Raw genomic sequence first — 19,254 nt, 5'->3', positions numbered from 1 at the left:
TATGGCCTCGTCCGTCTCACGGGGGTCTGTGTCTAACCTGCCCTTGGACGCCCTGAGCTCTGTTCTCTTCTCTGATTGCTTTCCCTGGATCTTCATCTCCCTTTTTGCAAGGCAGATCCATGAGAAACTAACTGAGAACCCAGTTTGGTTTACACCCCAAAATGGCCAGCTGTTGTTCGGTGCTACCTCCCAAGGCACTGGACACGGCTCGAGGGGTTAGTCCCCACGCGGTACCCCTGCCCCTACTGCTGATCCGATGTTTCTGGCAGCGGCAGCATCTTTTGCTGATGCTCTCTCTGAGCAGCTGTCAGTGGCTTCAACCTGCCTCTCAAGCTATCACACGCTTAAGCCCCTTGTGAGCTGTCTGAGCTGCTGAGCCCAGGATGAGACACACACAGATTCACCCCTGCTCCCGAGCTGGTCTCAGGGCTTGGGAGATCCTGGGTATCGTATCCCATGCCTCTTGCCTCCAGGGCACAGGCATGGGCTGGCTTGGGGCTCTAGGATTTCCCATAGCCCGCCCTAGCCCTGCCTCCTCCCAGCGTGGCCCCTTGCCTTCAGAGTGCGGCTCATCTGTGTCCAGGCTCCGGCCAGCCAGGAGTCTCCCTGGTGCGTGGGAAGGGGGCAGCCACCTGCTCTCCGCCTGAGTGCTCCTTGCTGCTGTCCCTCTCCCAGGTGTGGGGTGTTAGCCTGTCTACTGAGCGCTGTTCTCACTGCCTGGCCTCAGTACTGTATTGTGCAGGCACCCCGTGATCCCAGTCCCACTCAGGTTGTGCCCCAAAACCTCTGTGCTGGCTTCTGGGCCCATTCCTCATGCAGCACTGGCAGGGGCTAAACCCGGGTTTCTTCTGCCCGTTCCTGGTGTGTGCCCAGAGAGGGGCTCAGACGCTGCCACAGGGAGTGTGGTATGACTAGATAATGGGCCAGAGGCAAGCTGAAGATCTCCTGGCACTTTTCCCGAAGAACTGGGGCTAACTAACCCGGGGACGGAGTCCCCCAGCCTGGGACGCTGAGGGTCCTACCCGGGGAGTGTTTGTCCCTGTGCAGTCGGTGCCCAGCTGGAATCTGGCTCATTGCTTTGAGTACAAGAGGCGCCATCTCCCAGGATCCTCCATGGGGTCCCAGCCAGCGATCGGCTGTAAAGATCTGTAATGCCCCCTGCTCGCGCCCGCGCCTCTGAGCTGGGTTCTCCCTCCCAGCCAGCCCTCCAAGAGCCACCAGGCCACAGGCTGCTAGCACCTGAGCTTGCATGTTCAGCTTTGTGCTTCCCTTCTGCATGACCATGGCTGCAGCTGCCCTGCTGGTCCTTTAAGAAAGAGACTGTCCCCTTGTGGGCACAGCAGCTGCAGGAGGACATGCCGGGTGAGGCTCTGGGAAGCTGACTCAGCAATAGCCCCCTAGCCCAGCCCAGTGTTAGCAAGGGCTGGTGGTTGGCAGGCTGTAATACTCCCCTGGAGGTGGGTGTGCCTGCGGTCTGATCTCCTCTCCCCTGGATTCCCCGCAGCTGGAGTCGAAGGTTGGGAAAGGGGTCCCGGAGCGAGCCCCGTCGGACTGGAAAGTGGCTCTGAAGAGGGAGCGAGAGGAACACCAGCACCTCCTGGCCGAGTCCTACAGCGCAGTCATGGACCTCACCAAGCAGCTCCAGATCAGTGAGAAGAACTGGAACCAGGAGAAGGTGGAGCTGCTGGGCAGGTTCAAGGATGAGCAGCAGCAGGCAGAGCAGCAAGTGAAAGAGCTGCAGAACAAAATCAACCAGGTAGGGGCGTACACATGCACGTGCCGCTCACTGGAGTGTGCCCGCCCACGCTCCTGAGCTCACACTCACAGAGACGCTCATGGGAGCATTGTTCCTGCATGTGCACATGCACACGCATGTGAGCTGGTGCTTAGAGATGCTCCTGGGAGCATACCCTCGTGTGTACATGTACGTGTCGCTCGGCTCACACTCACAAAAGTGCTTGCTGCTCATGGGGCTTTGTGCGACCGTGCGACTGCATGGAGGCACCCAAGCTCTCACGCCAGTGCTCTCTGCTCCCATGAACGCACACGCTCACATGAGCGTACGTGTGTACAGCCACTGCCAGGCACGCTCCCACGCAAGTGATCCCAGCCTGCTTTTGCACGTGCTCACATGACGCTTGCGTAGTGCACACTCTTGGGAACACGCTAACAGGAATACACATTCGCACATCCCCCAAACTGCTCTCAGAAGCCCCCTCCCCTGCAGGCAGCGGCTCACGCTTTGTGGTGACTGGGTGAACGCAGGCCTTGCTAGCTGGTTTGTCTGATCCCCAGGGTGGAACTCATCCCCTCTGCCTTTGGCTCGCTGTCCCCCCTTGTGGGTCTGCCCCAGTCCTTAGGTCTCCCACTCCCCATGCAGCAGTCCTGTAAGCTCCCCAGCCCAGCTGTGTTCCAGCAGCTCCAGCCAGGCTCCTGCAGCCCCCCCCCGAGTCGAGTGCGGCTCTGGGCCTGCCCTGAGCCTGAGGAGTCCAGTATGTCCACTGGCCGAGAGCGCTCTGGGCCATGGGAAAGCCAGCGTGCTGCTGAGCCCCAGTTCAGCCGTCGCTGCCTGCAGGAATGGCCCTTGGGGCAGCTCCTGCCTTCAGGCCAGCAGCTGCTCTTACAAGGCCTCTCCCCCACTCCCATGTCAAGTGACTGGCTCCTTTTCTGTGCGATTCCCAGCTGCAGAAGGGAGCCGACCGGTGGGCTGTGGAGAAGCAGGGTAGCAACTGGAAAGAGGTGAGCAGGAGAGCAGCTGTGCCTGCCTGTTGGGGGGAGGGGGCATTGCCAGCAGCTTCCCAGGGAATGAGCTGGGCATGAGACCAGATCCGTGGGAAGGCGGAGCAGCTGCTTCTGAGAGCAGAAGCCCAGCCCCCTTCCCTTGGATTGGGGTGGAGCACTGCATGCTGGGACTCATCACCTGTGTTAGTCATGCCCAGCACACTGCCATGGCGGGGCCCCTCTGTGCCAGACACCAACACACCAGTCCCTGCCCCAGAGCACTCAGTCTGACCAGTCTGCTCCCTTGGATCATGAATGGGACCGCACTGGGCGTGGCATTTATGTAACCCTTGGCGCCCTGAGATCTCAGAGGGGGGGTCATTGTTACCAGGCGGGTTAATGTGGCACCAAGATTACGGGCAGGTTCAAACATAGGGCCCTACAGTTAGACCCCTGAATACATGGCTTTTGATCCAGGCTTGGTGAGCCCTGGCAGCTCTGCCTGGCGCCATGGGGGCTGTAGGTCTCTGTCCTGGGGGCCTAAAGACAGATTTAGGTTCCTAACTTTAGGCACTGAAAAGTTCTGACTTAATGAGGCCGTTGTAGAGCTGGGAATGGAACCCAGGAGTCCTGGCTGCCCGATGAGCTGCACTGTCACTGGGATACAGATTAGGAGTAGCTCCTGCACTCCTGGGAAGTTGCCAGTGCAGCTCCTTGGTCTGGAGTCCCCTGGCCTGACGTACCGTTCCCAAGCCCAGGTCGCGTGCCAGCTAACGCCAGCGCTTCCCCCTGTGTCATTCTAGACGCGCAGCGAAAAGATCACCGACAAAGAGACCGTTTCTGAAACAGACCCCAAGGGAGCCAGTTTAAAAAGGTGAGACACATACACCCACTTGGTACAGGGCAGCCTGGCACTGCTCGCTCCTCCTGGGGCTTGGGGGGTGAGTGCAGGAGCCTCAGCCTAGGGCTGTGACTGGTTGGTGAATGTGGGCTGATGGGCTCACAGCCCTCCTTACAGGTGTCACGCTGCCGGGACCCCCCCAGCTCATCTCCTCAGTATCTGATGGCCTTCACATCTAGCTCAAAAAGAAAAGGAGTACTTGTGGCACCTTAGAGACTAACCCCTTTTCTTTTTGAGGATACAGACTAACACAGCTGCTACTCTGACATCTATCTCAGTGGGCTAGTGCTGGGGACCTGCTTCCCCCAACAGACTCTTTGGGGGGAGGCTGCTGCTCCAACCCCTAGAATGGTGCCCTGCAATGTTCCCTCCAATTTTTTCCATCCATGTGCGGAATAAATTTTGTTATGTGCACCAATATTGAGGTAATGTGTGGATGTGCGCCACCAGGAGAAACAAAAAACCTAGATTTTTTTTTTTTTAAAGTTACCATAGGGATAATTACTCCAGCCAGGACAGGTTAGAACTCAGTACTCAAAGAATTAAATTTAAGCATAAGAGAGAAATAAAATTATGAAATGCACACACCAGTCAAAAAACTAAAACAACAGCACTTTGAAAGAATAAAATGACAGAGAATATATGTGTATTGCAGGAAGTACCGAGAAGTAACAACAATAGCAACACAAGTCTGTGTTGGGAGGCGAGTGTGTGTGAGAGAGAGAGAGAGAGAGAGACGCTGCATGTGAAAGATCGGTCCCTACCAAATTCATGGCTATGAAAAATGCATCACGGACCGTGAAATTTGGTCTCCCACCACGAAATCTAGTCTTTTATGTGCTTTTACCCTATACTGAACAGATTTCATGGGGGAGACCAGTGTTTCTTAAATTGGGGGTCCTGACCCAAAAGGGAGTTGCAAGGGGGTCACAAGGTTATTATAGGGGGGTCGTGCTATTGCCACCCTTACTTCTGTGCTGACTTGGGAACTGGGTGGCCTGAGAGCGGCAGCTGGTGGCTCAGTTCTGAAGGCAGCGCCCCGGCCATCCGCAGCAGTGCAGAAGTAAGGGTAGCAGTTCCACAATCCCCCCTACAATAACCTTGCAAAAAAAACCCCTCCCTCCCCCCCACGCACAAACACACACACACACACACACACACACAACTCCTCTTTGGGTCAGGACCCCTACCATTACAACATCATGACATTTCAGATTTAAATAGCTGAAATAATGAAAGTTACGATTTTTAAAATCCTATGGCCGTGAAATTGACCAGAAGGGACTGTGAATTTGGTAGGGCCCTAGTCAGAGACAGAGAGTGAGTGTGAGAGTGAGTGTGTAAGAGAGAGAGTGTGCGCCAGCAGCTGGGGAAGCGTATGAGCGACCATGCGTTGTCTTGTTAAACAGAGAGGCACTCACCAGAGCTCAGACCACAGCAGCTCTGTTCTGCTCCTGAGCCCTGTCTCCCTACCCCCGCTCTGCGGAGATGGGGTACTTGGGCAGGGGGGAGGGGGACACCCTGAAATCAGCACACCCCCCCCTCTACCACAGCAAGCAGGAGGGTCCCGGGAGCAGCTGGCCAGGGGCTCCAAGGCAGAGGGCAGGAGCAAGGCGGCCGCAGAGCAGCGGGGGGAGGGGCACCTGCACACACGTCGCCAGATGTGCGCGGCACTTGATTGACTCTTGGGCAGCAGCGCAGCTTAGGGGGAACGTTGGTGCCCCGGGGTAGAGAGGTAAACTTGGCTTCTCCTCCATAAGGAACATGAGCATAAAGCACCCGTTATTGAGCAGGGTCTGGAAGATGCCCCAGAATCCTTTGCTGCTAGGGAACTCCAGGGTGGTACCTAGTTACTGGGCGAGGGATTTGGGTGGGGGAGGCGCCCTGTTTACACAGGGACCTGGCTGCAGGGTGGGAGGAATCATTGCTGTTTTTGCTGTGCAGGGGAGAGGTGCACGTTCTGTTCCCTGGGCGTTTCCAGAGCCTGCGGAGGTGTGTGAGTGGGGCAGGACTGCCAGGGGAGGCGGGGGCTGGGGGGGGGTTCGAGTGCATCTGGGACAGATGCTTGGGTTTGAACCCAAAGGTGAATGCATAGGGTGGGTTTGCGGCCAGCCCTTGCAAACAGACTTGTAAGGTTTGGCTTATGACCCCCTGAACCCTGCTCTGCCCTGTTTCCAGCCTGCGTTCAGCCAGCACTTCCCTAAACATGCCATTGCTCCATGCTCCCAGCCCGGAGCATATTCTCCCAGGGACCTGCCTGTGGCAGGTTCACCTGAACCAGGGGAACCTCTCCCAAAGCAAGCTCCTGAAATCTGTACAACCAAACGATACTCAAGGCAGGATGGCCAGGCAGGCTGTGCCTGGCGTAACCTGACCCAGAACAGTCTTTTCGCTGACTGAGGCTGAACAGTGCTGGGAGTGAGGGGCCAGGCCAGGCTTTCAGGTTAAGACCAATCCCAACTTCACCCAGAACTGCACGCTTGGAGGAGGCAGACAGCCCTTTGCGTCTTGACTGTTGAGCCCTGATTGGCTTCTGCCTACTCCTGGCTCTTCTAGCCACCGGAGGACCAAATCTTATTGATCCCACTAGCAGCTGATCCTGGGTGGCCTCTCTGGGCAGCTCCTGAAGGTCTAAACTTGATGCTCATTTTCCCCCCAAAAGACACCTGCTTTGGGTGGGGTGTGCCAAGGTGGTGGGGCCTGCAGCAAGGGGCACCCAACACCTGGTAGTACCCCCCTCCCCCCACTGCATGCACTGCTGTGCTGGCTTGTAGCCATAAATCCTGCCTGGGGACAGGAAGCTTGGGTTGGCGTATAACCCTTCCTTGCAGCTTGTTAGCCCACCCAGCATTTCACCACACTGTGCAAAGGCCCAGCAGAGTGAGCAGCAATAAATACCGGGTGTGCTCCTCGAGATCACAGCTGTGTAATCCAGCCCACCTAGATAGAGCCTGTTAGCCATGCAGGAAACATGCCCAGAGCAGCCGCATTCAGAGGGGACTCACTGGAATGATTCCTTGGCATGACCCCAGCTGCAGGTCATTTGCGTTCTCATCTTCCTCGGCTCGTCCAGGCTGTAGGCTCCTTACAGCATTTGTAATTCCTGGCACCTCTTCAGCTCTCATCTGTCAAGCTCTCTCTGCTGCCTCTGGGTTTTCCCCACTCTCCAGCGTCTTCGCTGTTGGGGCTGTGCCAGCCTTAGACGCACCTCTGGGTTTGCTCTCTCATTTGGTGAGTTACAAAGCCTTGGCTGGCAGAGCCAGGTGAGTAGCCCTGAGAGCAACCACCTCCCATCTAGCTTGCTGAAGATGGTTGTGTCCCACAACTCAGGGCAACTGCACCTGGATCCTCCTTCACGGTCCAGCAAGGCCACCCCCTCTAGGCTCCCTGCTCCCTAGCCGGGGCTTCTCTTGACTGGAGACCCACACATTTCTCTCCCTTCTGAGCAGGGTATTTCAGGCTGAATGGCCCTCTGCCTGTGTGGTGTTATCCCCTAAGCAGGCCTGTGTATGGTGACCAGACAGCAAGTGTGAAAAATCGGGACAGGGGTTGGGGGGTAATAGGAGCCTATATAAGAAAAAGACCTAAAAATCGGGACTGTCCCTATAAAACTGGGACATCTGGTCACCCTAGGCCTGCGGCACTTCTCTCCTCTGAGCCAGTGCAGTGTGTGATTGCCCCTGGTATTTGTTACCACCCTGCCCTTTGTAAACCAGCACATTTCATTCGTAGGGTAGAAGCATTACAGAGAAAACAGCTTACCAACAATGAAAGAACCTACATGCAGACAGGCCTACCAGAGGTCAGCCAGCTGCCAAATGGCTCTGTCAGGAGCATTTCCGCCGTCCCAGATATTTTCTTGTGGGTTCAAGGTCCTCACCCCCTTTGCTCGAACCTGAGCCTGGTGAGACCCAGAGCACATCAGCAGCCAGGCAGTGGGGCTCTGCTCAACGTGCAGCTTCAGAAGCCTGGATTGAGGTGAGGCCTTTGCCTTCCCCTTGCCTCCAAGTGTTTCCTGGGAAATCCACTTCACATGTATTGTCCCCAAAAGGCCTTTGAAGTTCCTGGTATCTCCCTGAGATTGCATTAATCCTTCCTGCCTCGCCTATACAGACCTTGGATAGAACACAAACATTTGCATTTTCAGTACAACGGGGAGGTACTAAACTTGATTCAGTAAGGTGGTTCTTCGAGTAGATGCAGCCGTCTCTTGCAGCTAGGTGTGTACGTGCCCAGCCCACTGGAGCCAGAGATTTTGCCTAGCAGCATCCATAAAGGGACGGTGTCGCGCCTTGTGGCTGTGGCCCCTCCCCTGGCTATATGAGGCAGCACCACCCCAACCCCCCCTCTCAGTTCCTTCTCCCCGCCCGTGGCTGGAGTCAGAGCTCTGTGTGGGTGTAGCCTCACAAATAGTCTGTCTAGTTTCTTGTTGTGTTTGGTTAGTGTTCGTTAGTAGTCTGTTTCCCTGGTGATGCCCTTCCTTCAGCAAGGTTTATCTTAATTCCATAAAGTTTGTCAAGGAAATTGCAGGATGTTGTATGCAGTGTAGTTGTAGCTATATTGGTCTCACGGTATTGGAGAGACAAGGTGGGTGTAAAACGATAAAAGACAGAACCACTCTGTCACCTGTGGGTGAACACTTCTCCCAAATATCAGAGGGGTTAGTCTGTATCCACAAAAACAACGAGGAGTCCGGTGGCACCTTAAAGACTAAGAGATTTATTTGGGCATAAACTTTTGTGGGTAAAAAAACCCACTTCTCTTCATGTGCCAATATATACTTATGCCTGCATCTGTAATTTTCACTCCATGCATCTGAAGAAGTGGGTTTTTCACCCACGAAAGCTTATGCCCAAATAAATCTCTTAGTCTTTAAGGTGCCACTGGACTTCTTCCAAAGCGATCATTGGGTCTGACCTCTCGGTCCTCATCCTCAAAGGAAACCTGCACAGCACCTTCAGAAGATAAGCCTGGGAGCTTAAATGCATAACTCTGCTAGCCACCAAAAATCATGGTCTGAACCAGCAGTTCTCAAACTTTTTTTGTTGGTGACTCCTTTCGAACATGAAGCCTCTGAGTGCAACCCCCCTTAGAAATTAAAAACACATTTTTAATATTTAACACCATGTTAAATACTAAATTTAAACCCTATTGCTTAAAATGAATTTACCTTTTCTGACTGCTTTTAAATTAAGACTAAAACACATTTTTATCGAATTAAATATAAGTGGAAAAGTTATTTTTAAGTAGAATTTTATTTTAATACTTGACAGCAATTAATGACCTGAAGCAACATGGCCGGGCTCCACCTGGCAACCCCAGTACAGGGGTCGAGGCTCACAGCATCCTGGATGCCCCAGCTCACAGCGCTCAGCCCCTTTTCTGGTTGGGGTCAGGACTCGCAACCCCACGTGGCTGTCGGACTTGGGGATCGCAGCCCCGCACCTGCCCGGAGCTCACAGCTCTGCTCCTGGCCAGGGTTGGGGTCTGGGTTCGCAGCCCCATGGGGGGTCAGAGTCAGGGCTCGCCGCCCCACGCCTAGCCGGAGCTCACAGCCCTGCGCCTGGCCAGGGTTGGGGTAGGGGCTTGGGGCTCACAGCCCGGCACTAGAGTTGGGGCTCGCTGCTTACAAACCTGTTGGGGTCGGGGCTCACAGCCCGGCGCAGGTGTTGGGGTCAGGTCTTACAGCCGCGCGCTCAGGTCAGGGCTCATAGCGTTTCTCTGCAGGGTCATCGGGGCCCCTGGGCTTTCTATAGCACCCCAAATGAACTGTCCCACCCACGCTTGCCTGTCCAAGCTGGGGAGACCCAAACAGTGATAGGCACTTCCAGCATTCTTCCTGGCCCTCCCACTCCAACCCCTCTCACTCCTTCTAGGAAGTGACCCTGCTGAGCAGCCCCTTTGCCATGTACATTGGTCAAACTGGACAGTCTCTACGTAAAAGAATAAATGGACACAAATCAGATGTCAAGAATTATAACATTCATAAACCAGTCGGAGAACACTTCAATCTCTCTGGTCACGCAATCACAGACATGAAGGTCGCTATCTTAAAACAAAAAAACTTCAAATCCAGACTCCAGCGAGAAACTGTTGAATTGGAATTCATTTGCAAATTGGATACTATTAATTTAGGCTTAAATAGAGACTGGGAGTGGCTAAGTCATTATGCAAGGTAGCCTATTTCCTCTTGTTTTTTCCTACCCCCCCCCCCAGATGTTCTGGTTTAACTTGGATTTAAACTTGGAGAGTGGTCAGTTTGGATGAGCTATTACCAGCAGGAGAGTGAGTTTGTGTGTGTATGGGGGTGGGGGGATGTGAGAAAACCTGGATTTGTGCTGGAAATGGCCCACCTTAATTATCATGCACATTGTAGGGAGAATGGTCACTTTGGATGAGCTATTACCAGCAGGATAGTGAGTTTGTGTGTGTGGTTTCTGGGAGGGGGGTGAGGGGGTGAGAGAACCTGGATTTGTGCAGGAAATGGCCCAACTTGACCCACCCCAACTCCGCTCCCTCCCTGCCCCTATTCTGACTCCTCCAAATCCCTGCCCCGACTCCACCTCTTCCCTGCCTCCTCCTCTGAGTGTGCCACGTTCCCACTTCTCCCCCTTTCCTCCCACAGCTTGTTACGCCGCCAAACAGCTGTTTGGAGGCAGCAAGCGCTGGAAGGTAGACGGAGGAGCGGGGATGAGGCATGCTCAGGGGAGGAGGCGGAGGAGGAGGTGAGGAGGGCAGGGAGGGGAGCTTGGCTGCTGGTGGGTGCTGAGCACCCACTAATTTTTCCCCGTGGGTGCTCCAGCCCTGGAGCACCCACGGAGTCGTCGCCTATGCGTGCACCTCATGCACGAGGCCAGAGTTTGCTTGATGAGCAGAGTCTCTCAGGACTGCCCTCGTGCCTACACATGCTCCCATAAAGGGTAGGGCAGCCATGACCCTCCCTCAGGTCCCTCTCACCACCTGCAGCACAAAGATGGAACCTGGCAGGTGTCAGACCTGCTAGTTCTTAGCTTTGGCTGAACCATCTCAAAAATCTTCTACAACTGCGAGAGCTCTTCCGATTCTTCCACGTATGACTGCCATAATCTACATCGACACGTCTGGACTGAGTATTGGCTGCCAGACTCCACAGAACATCCCCGGACGCAGCTACTTAACGTGCTGTCAGACCTTGCTGGACATCCCCCCCTGGACACGCTACATAATGTAGTGTCAGACCTGCTGGACATCCCTCCGGGACGCAGCTACCTAACATGGTGGACTTGAAACCTCAAAGTGTCAAGCCCTGGCCAGCCTGTGAAGGACTCCCCACTGAAAGCTGGGCACAGCAGGTATCTAGGAGAGTCACACATACCGAGCCAGGGTTTGGAGTACCTGTTGTTCTGGGCTAGGACTCCCAAGTTGTGAGACGTGGCTGAAGGCCCATCTTCTGGAGCAATCTGTGGAGTCTCATCAAAGCCTGAGGATCGTGCCCAGAGCCCTGCTAGTAGACAGTGTTATCCAGTGCCCTGTCTAGCAGACTCACAGTGCCAAATGCCAGCATGGAGAAGATAATGCTGAGAAGGGACGCTGCTCTGGCGCCCCCACTGAAACTCCCCGCAGCGCCAAATCAGGCACCATTTCCTGTTCTCAAGCCACACCAAGAGGAAGCTCCAGGCACAGAGGCAGACTCCAGGTGGAGCTCAGTGTCCTCCCATAAGGACAGACCACGTAGAGCCCCTGAGGATAAAACAACCACGCCCCATACAGCCCGAGGGTTGCTGATAACGAGCAGCCTGTGTCAGAGGCAGGCTCTGGTGGTGCCTCAGCGTCAATGCCTATCATGAAGGATGCATCCCAGGGAGAACCGGGACCTTCATCAGTGCCGAAGAACCTGCCTGCACCCGTTCAGTCCCCGGTAGCAAAAGTGCCATAAACACCAGTGCCGCCTCCAGTGGGGATCGGCTGATCCTCACCATCATCAGAGCATTGTCACCCCATCTTCCAGCCGAGGGCCCTCTCTTCTGCCATCTGTGTCAACCTCTGGTCCAGCCCGGGTTGTCTTCTCTGTGAATGAGAGACTTGTCAGCCTGGCCAGGGCCTTGTGGCAGATGCCTGCTGCAGTAACACTCTGTGTGAAGTCTCTGACAGGGTTCAAGTGTGTCTCTGCTCACCCCTGCCCAGGCTTCCCCAGTCATGTCAGTGGTACACGAACAGTCTCAGTTGAGTAAGAGTATCCCTAAGGACAAGGACCCCAAAGGCTCAACCTCTTTGGGAGCACATCGTACTCTGCCTCAGCTGAATGTAGCTAATTGCCGGGCCGTACTGGGTCACCCCCTTCCTCTCAAAGGTCCTGCCTAGCAACAGGGAGCAGCTCAGGGAGGTCATTAAGAACAGCCAGTTGGTGGCCAAGATGGCCTTACATCGGTGATGGACACCTCTCACACAGCAGCTCGGTCTATGGCCACTGCTGTGACAGCGCACTGAGTGTTGTGGCCCCAGGCATTGATACCCTGAGAGAGGAACACGCCATGACTGAGCCTTGTCCCTCGATGGCAAGGAGCGGACAGATGGCGCTTTACACCCATTAAGACTCCAAGGCCGTCTTGTGCTCCCCAACCCCATACTATCCTCAGCCTCCGTCAAGACAGTGGAGCCATCCTGCCATCCAAGGCAACCCAAGTACCATGCCAGTACATCAGGGGGCACCAGCCTTCCTCCTCAGCAATGCACCCCTCGCCTCCAACAGGCATCTGGATGTCTGTCTCACACCTAACCCCAGCACAATCCTCAGGCCGGGGAAGATGGGCAGGGTCACGCCTGCCTCATCAGCAGGGCCCGATCCTGGCTGGGATGATTTAACTGGGAATTGGTCCTACTTCGAGCAGGGGGTTGGACTAGATGACCTTCTGGGGTCCCTTCCAACCCTGATATTCTATGATCCAGTCAGTGCACCCGGAGCACGCCTAACTCCACGCCCAATGGCCAGAGGACAAGGATCCCTTTATAATGTTTAGCCAGTGGTTAGGGCACTCAGTCAAGAGATGGGAAACACCATCCCAATCCCTTCCCCCCCGATCAGGCAGAGGGAGGAATTGAACCGGGGTCTCCCACATGCCAGGTGAATGCCGCAACCGCCGGGCTAAGGTTGTGAGGGAAGAGCCCTTTCACTTGCGTGGAGTTAGGTGCGAATGGCGCCTGGCTCCAGGATCACAAGCAGCCATAGGTGCCAAATTCTGTGAGGGGGGCGGGCTTAGGGCACACCCTCTCATCATCAGCATCTCCCATGGGTTAGCTTAGGCGGGTCGCTGCTCAGTGTGCTGGCTTCTGTGGTGCCTGGCTCCCCCGTGCCTTGCGTAGGGAGTCTGGGCCCCTAGCTCAGGCTCTGTGGATTGATTGCAGTGATTTTCTGGGTGCCGAAAAGTGAGGCGTTGCAATGCTCAAGTCCCTTTGCGGATCCTTGTGCAAGCCCTCATGGCCAGACTGCCTTATGCATTTTTCCATATGGACCTGATGGTGCTCAGCCCGCATCATCCCCAAGGCAGCCTTGGAATTCCACTACCCGTCAATTGCCTTGTCAGTGTCCTTCCCAAATCCCACTCGACCCTGAAGAAGAGAAGCCATATTCCTTGGCCCTGTCCAGAGCTTTTCTCTGCTATCTTAACAGGACCACACCCATCAAGCACCAGGCCCTTCTGGACTCATCCCCAGCCTATCAAAAGGCCATGCCATCTTGCCACAGAGAATCTCTAAGTAGATCCCACTGTGTATTTCCATCTACTGGCGGATGGCTGGTGAGCCTCCCCCTCCATACGTCACCACACACTCCACCAAGGCACAGGCTCTGTCTTCCACCTGCTCCAGGAATGTGTCTTCTCTGACATCGGCAAGGCTGGAACATGGAGCAACCCACTGACTTTTGAGAAACATTACATCCTTGACATGGCAGCCAGGGCAGATCACGAGTTGGGAAGAGCCATTCTTTGACAGGGTCATTGGCCTAGTGGATGGGATGAGGGAGGGGGAAAGCAGTAGATCTGATGTATCTTGACCTTAGTGAGACTTCTGACACAATCCCACGTGATGTTCTCATAAGCAAACTAGGAAAGTGTGGTCTAAAGGAAATTACTGTAAGGTGGTTGAAAAGCAGTACTCAGAGTCGTTTTCCAGGGTTCCCTGTCCAACTAGGAGAGCTTACCTAGCGGGGATCCGACGGTGTTTGTCCTGTTCTGGTACTGGTCAAATTTTTCATTAATGAGTTGGCTAATGGAGTGAAAGCATGCTTATAAAATTTGCAGATGACACCAGGCTGGGAGGGGTTGCAAAGACTTTGAAGTACAGGATTAGACTTCACAATGACCATGATAAATTGGACAATTGGTCTGAAATCAAAAAGATGAAATTCAGTAAAGACAAGCGCAAAATACTTCACATAGGAAGGAAAAATCAGATGTACAAATACAAAATGAGGAATGACTGGCTCAGCAGTAATACTTCAGAAACAGATGTGGGGTTATACTGGATCATAAATTGAATATTGGACAACATGATGCAATTGCGAAAAAGGCTAATATAATTCTGAGGTGTATTAACAGGAGGTGTAAGACATCGGAGGTGTCTGCTCAGCACTGGTGAGGCCTCAGCTGCAGTACTGTGTCCAGTTTTGGGAAACACACTTTAAGAATGATGTGGGCGAATTGGAGAGAGTCTAGAGGAGAGCAAAAAAACAAACAAACAAAAGGTTTAGAAAAACCTGCCCTATGTGGAAGGGTTAAAAGAACTGGCCATATTTAGTCTTGAGAAACGAGTAAGACAGTCTTCAGATATGTTCAGGGCTGTTATAGAGAGGTCTGATCAATTGTTCTCCAAGTCCACAGGAAGTAGGACAAAAGTAATCAGCACTGTAAGGGTAGTTAAGCACCGGAACAGGCTTCCAAGGGAGGCTGCAGAATATCCACGCTGAGGGTCTGTAAGAACAGGTTGGACAAACATCTGCCTGGGATGGTCTGGGTTTTACTTGGTCCTGCCTCAGTGCGGGGGGTTGGATTAGATGACCCCCTCGAGGTCCCTGCCAGCCCTACCTTGCTGTGAGTCTCTGATTCAGTCCCTGTTTGAGTGATACAGCTGAAACTCCTCACCCCCACGATCCAGTCATCTACCGCAGGATCCACTGACGCGCACTTGAAGAAGGAAGACCAGTTACTTACCCTGCAGTAACTGTGGTTCTTGGAGATGTCGTTGTCAGCATGGATCCCTGATCCACCTCGCTTTTCAGAGCCCTCAGGAACATGGGCTTTGAATTGCGAGGGTACTGCGGGAGGCTTTCAGCGGTGTGTGCTTTGGGCCCTTGTATTGGAGCATGAGCAGGAGGGGGGAACAAGCGCAGGCCCAACAGACACTGCTATTCCAAACTTTTTGGTCTCGTGGATGGGGCGCGTGTGTACGTACAGTGGTATCCACAGCTCTGAAAGAGCCGCCATTACACGAGTTCTTTACCTGCGTTTCCCACGCGTTTTGACCACTCCCCTCTTCTCTCCACTTAGGACAAAGTCCATTTCCTCAATGTCCGAGTTTGAAAGCTTGCTCGACTGTTCTCCCTACCTTCCAGGCAAGACCAGCCCTGTGATCCCTGACCACGCACGAGGCAAGGGGTCCCCAGCCACACAGCTGCTGCCTAATGGCATAACAGACCCTGCCGGAGTCCACCCCAAAAACTGTACATATGTGACTACAGAGCAACCTGCCCCTGAGAGCCTGGCAAAAGACAAACTGGGCATTTCCTCATGGGACTATTCCCGGGCAAACAACCTCTCTGGGCAGGATCCGGCCCAGAAGCAAATGCAGAGGAGCTACACGGCACCAGACAAGACCGGGATCCGCATCTATTACAGCCCTCCGGTAGTGCGAAGACTGGAGGCACCGCTAATCCACAACAAGGAGGGGAAGATCATGACTGAGCCGGGCTTCCTGTTCACAATGGCCAAGCCGACAGAGCTGGAGGAATCCGACAGCTCAGAGAACACGTACAGCCGGTGGCTGTGCAACTTCTCGAAGCAGCACCGCGAGCTGCTGGACAGCCGCAGTGCCGACAAGGCTGGGCCCTCCGGCCCCCGGTTCCCATCCTCCCTGCACGATTTTGAGATTTCCGGCAACATGAGCGACGACATGAAAGAGATCACCAACTGCGTGCGGCAGGCCATCCGCTCCAGCTCGCTGGAGAGGAAGGTGAAGAGCGCCTCCAGTCAGACCACGGGGCTGACGAGCGTCGGGACCCAGACCATTCAGATGGTGAGCGTCGGTCTGCAGACAGACATGCCCCGGGGAAACCTCCACAGCAAGAGCTGGTCCCCACGCAGCTCCTCCCTGATGTCTGTGCGTAGCAAACAGATTTCTTCGTCTCTGGACAAAGTCCACTCCAGAATCGAACGGCCTTGTTGTTCTCCCAAGTGTGGCTCCCCAAAGCTCCAGAGACGGTCTTCCTCCAAGCTCGACAATTCGAAGGACAGAAGCTTCTGGAACCTTCATCAGAGTAAGCAAAATGGGTCGGCCTGGGCTAGGTCAACCACAACCAGAGACAGCCCGGTCCTCAGTAACATCAATGACGGCCTGTCCAGCTTGTTCAGTGTTGTGGAGCATTCCGGGAGTACAGAGTCCATCTGGAAACCAGGCTGTCCAGAGAGCAAAGCTAAGCCAGAAGCCCCGAAATACGGCATCGTGCAAGAGTTCTTCAGGAACGTGTGCGGGAGGGCCCAGAGCCCCACTTCTGCCCCAGAGAAGAAAGAATCACCGGGAGATGATGGCACCAAAAAGCAGGATCACTCCCAGCCGGTCACCTGCCATCCATCTGAAAACGTCTCCCGGAGCTTAAACAAGAAACTCCTGAAGCAAAGCAGCAGCGAGGAGCCCAAGGCATCTTCCCCAAGCCAGGGGAGCAAAGACGGGGCCCCAAGGGACCTGGACATCACATCTATGATAGCCAATGAGGTAAGAACATAAGAACGGCCAGACTGGGTCAGACCAATGGTCTGTCTAGCCCAGTATCCTGTCTCTGCCAGTTGGCCAGTGCCAGATGCTTCCGAGGGAATGAACAGAACAGGGCAGTTTATTAAGTGATCCATCCCCTGTCATTCAGGCCCAGCTTCTGGCAGTCAGAGGTTTAGGGACATCTAGAGCATGGAGTTGCATTCTTGCCCATCCTGGCTAATAGCCATTGGTGGATGTAGCTTCCATGAACTTGTTTCATTCTTTTTTGAGACCAGTTACACTTTTGGCCTTCCCAACATCCCCTGGCAGCTTTGTTCTTACCCTAGCGAATAAGACCGACTTCAGGGCAGAGCTGGCTGACAAAGCAAACGTCTGTTTAGCTTCTGCGCCCACCAGAGGAGGTAGCTTCCTCCCCAGCCTGAAGTGTAGTGCAGCCCCTCTCCACCCCAGGGGCCGGAGGGGTGAGAGGAGAAGACCTGTTCCTGCAGCAGTTGGTGGGTTGGCTGTAGCACTGTCTGCATCTGACAGCCAGACACACTCAGGCAGTAGCAGCCCAGGCTTGTGCTGCAGCCTGGAGGGGCCACGCTGGCTCAGCCCTTGGCTTCTCCCGTGCGGAGACTGCTCCCCACAGGGGGGCTGGGTACACGCTCTCACCCATGGGGCTGGGTCAAGACACTCACGGCCCAGGGGACCTCAGCCTGCACTCGCGTCAGGGCTTCACGCACTAAAGAGCTGGCTCTTGGGGCAGGTGCTCTGCCTCTGGGCTCACCCAGTGCTAGCCCTAGGGGGCTCTGGTCCCAGCTGGGTGTTGCTGCAGTCCCCTCTGCCAGCACTGCACCTAGCCCGATGAGATCTGCCCTTGAGTGGGTACCAGGCTAGTCCCAGCTGCAGCTCCCCTGCGCCCTCCACACCTCTAATCTCCCCTCCCCTTTCTCTTTGCAGGACACAGCATGCGACTGCAGCTCCCAGTCCCTCACCTCCTGCTTCGCCCGGCCTTCCCGCTCAGCTGTCCGGCACTCCCCTTCCAAGTGCAAGCTGCATCCCTCTGACCCCAGCCGGGCGGAGGAGAAGGCAGGGCCTCTGAGTGAGTGAGTGAGGGCAGCGGGGACTGGGCTAAGCCGTGTCTGCTTTCTGCGGCCCTGACGAAAGAGCACGCTTCCCGTCTGCGCCAGCTGTGCCGCAGCCTGCGGGACCCGCCAGCCCCGGAGAGCTGTGCTGGGGTCCCAGCGGGCCCCTCGCTCTCGCAGAGACACAGATGCTTGCACATCTGTCTCCTAACCGTTCCCCAGCTGCTGGGGGCGCTTAAGAAGCAGATGCTGCAGGATAGTCGGGAACGGAGGCTTCCCGCGTTATGCCTGGATCCGGTTCCAGGGGTGGAGGGGAAGTTACTCTGGGCGGGTGTCTCCTAACCCCCAGGAAGTAGTCTGCCAGCCTCACCGCTCCTGCAAGGGAAGGATGATTCCAGGAGAGAGGAGGGCGTCCCCAGAGCCTGGGGTGGGGAGCTCTGGGCCATTTCCATAGCCCTTCAGGCTCCTCAGAGACCTGCACTTCAGGGAGACGGACAGCCAGCGGGGGGTGGGGGGGGAATGAAGAGATGGGCCCTGCCTGCCCTGGGATGTGGGAACTGGAAACCACAACCCTGCAGCAGCCTCTGGAGAGCTGGCAAAGCCAAGGCCCTGAGCCTGGGACTCCCTCGGGCCATGCTGCTGACAAGCGCCCTGGAGAGGATCGGCAGCAGGAGCGCGCAGAGCAGCTGGGTCAGCTCTGGGAGGAAATGCCCCGGGCATGCTGTCACTGCACTTCGCAGACAGGGCTGTGGGCCGGGGGTGAGCCCTGGGGGGGGCATGCGCCCTGGGGGGGTGGGGGCGTGTTGTATAAAGCTGATTATTGTGTGTGAGGCTCTTCACTATGTTGTCTCCCTTGCCATGTTGTCTTCGAGTGGCACTGGTACGCCCCTTCGCTGACACGGCCGTCCCTCCCCCGCGCCCTGGGGCTTTGTGCAAACCCAGCTCAGAGTGGATTGCCCTGCTGTTGCATCAGCCACTGCAGTGCCTGCCTCCTGTGCTGGAAGGATGCCGAGGGGAGGGTCACGGGGGCAGGCACGGGGCTCGTTCAGGCCCTTCTCCTCACCCAAACAATGTTTAATTCCCCACCCCAGCCCCAGCCTGGCCAGCGCCGGAGGCTGCAGCAAGCTGCCCTCTCTGGAGTGCTCCCCGAGCTAGAGCGCTGGCCGAGTGGCTGCAGCAGCTCCCTTTGTCTCTGGCTCGCCTAGCGGGATCCTGGAGGCAGAAGCTGTACAGCCGCCTGGCCTCAGGAAGCACAGCCCAAGGCAGATGGGAACAGGAGCAGACACAATGCGGTGGGACTATAGGCTGCAGTAGAAAGGGGACCTAGCAGCCTCACAGAGCATAGGGCAGGGGGAAGTACAGCGGTGTTCTCCCTTTTCCAGAGGGCTGTGCCGGAGGAGTGTGTGTGTGTGAGAGAGAGAGAGAGTGTTTGTGTGTTCTCCCTTCCCCTCCCCTCTGGAGCAATGGGCCGAGAGCACTGAAACCCTGGGGACAAGATAAGCCAGGCACACCTTGGGGGCCCTTCCCCTGCCCCTCGCAGCTGGGTCTGAGCGAGGTTCTAGTTACAGTGAGTCTGACAGTGGCTCAAGCCAAGGTGGCAGC

At 55.4% G+C, this 19,254-nt stretch overlaps 1 protein-coding gene across 2 annotated transcripts in view; it reads left to right on the top strand.

Annotated features, from left to right (window-relative positions):
• MTCL2 (microtubule crosslinking factor 2) overlaps nt 1–18,402 on the top strand; it is an 81,612-nt gene extending 63,210 nt beyond the window's left edge. For both annotated transcript variants that reach the window (XM_084645350.1, XM_084645349.1), the window contains exons 11-15: nt 1,505–1,756; nt 2,683–2,739; nt 3,525–3,595; nt 15,145–16,585; nt 17,528–18,402. In XM_084645350.1, coding sequence (XP_084501476.1) covers nt 1,505–1,756; nt 2,683–2,739; nt 3,525–3,595; nt 15,145–16,585; nt 17,528–17,677 — 1,971 coding nt within the window. In that variant the 3' untranslated portion in view covers nt 17,678–18,402. The remainder of the gene's footprint in view (nt 1–1,504; nt 1,757–2,682; nt 2,740–3,524; nt 3,596–15,144; nt 16,586–17,527) is intronic.
• Nucleotides 18,403–19,254: the final 852 nt, after the last annotated feature.

This window comes from Lepidochelys olivacea, assembly GCF_965140295.1.
Source record: "Lepidochelys olivacea isolate rLepOli2 genome assembly, chromosome: 13".
In the NCBI taxonomy this organism is placed as follows: Eukaryota; Metazoa; Chordata; order Testudines; family Cheloniidae; genus Lepidochelys; species Lepidochelys olivacea.
Note: the sequence above shows the minus strand (reverse complement) of the source record. Positions and strands in the feature narration are given on the sequence as shown.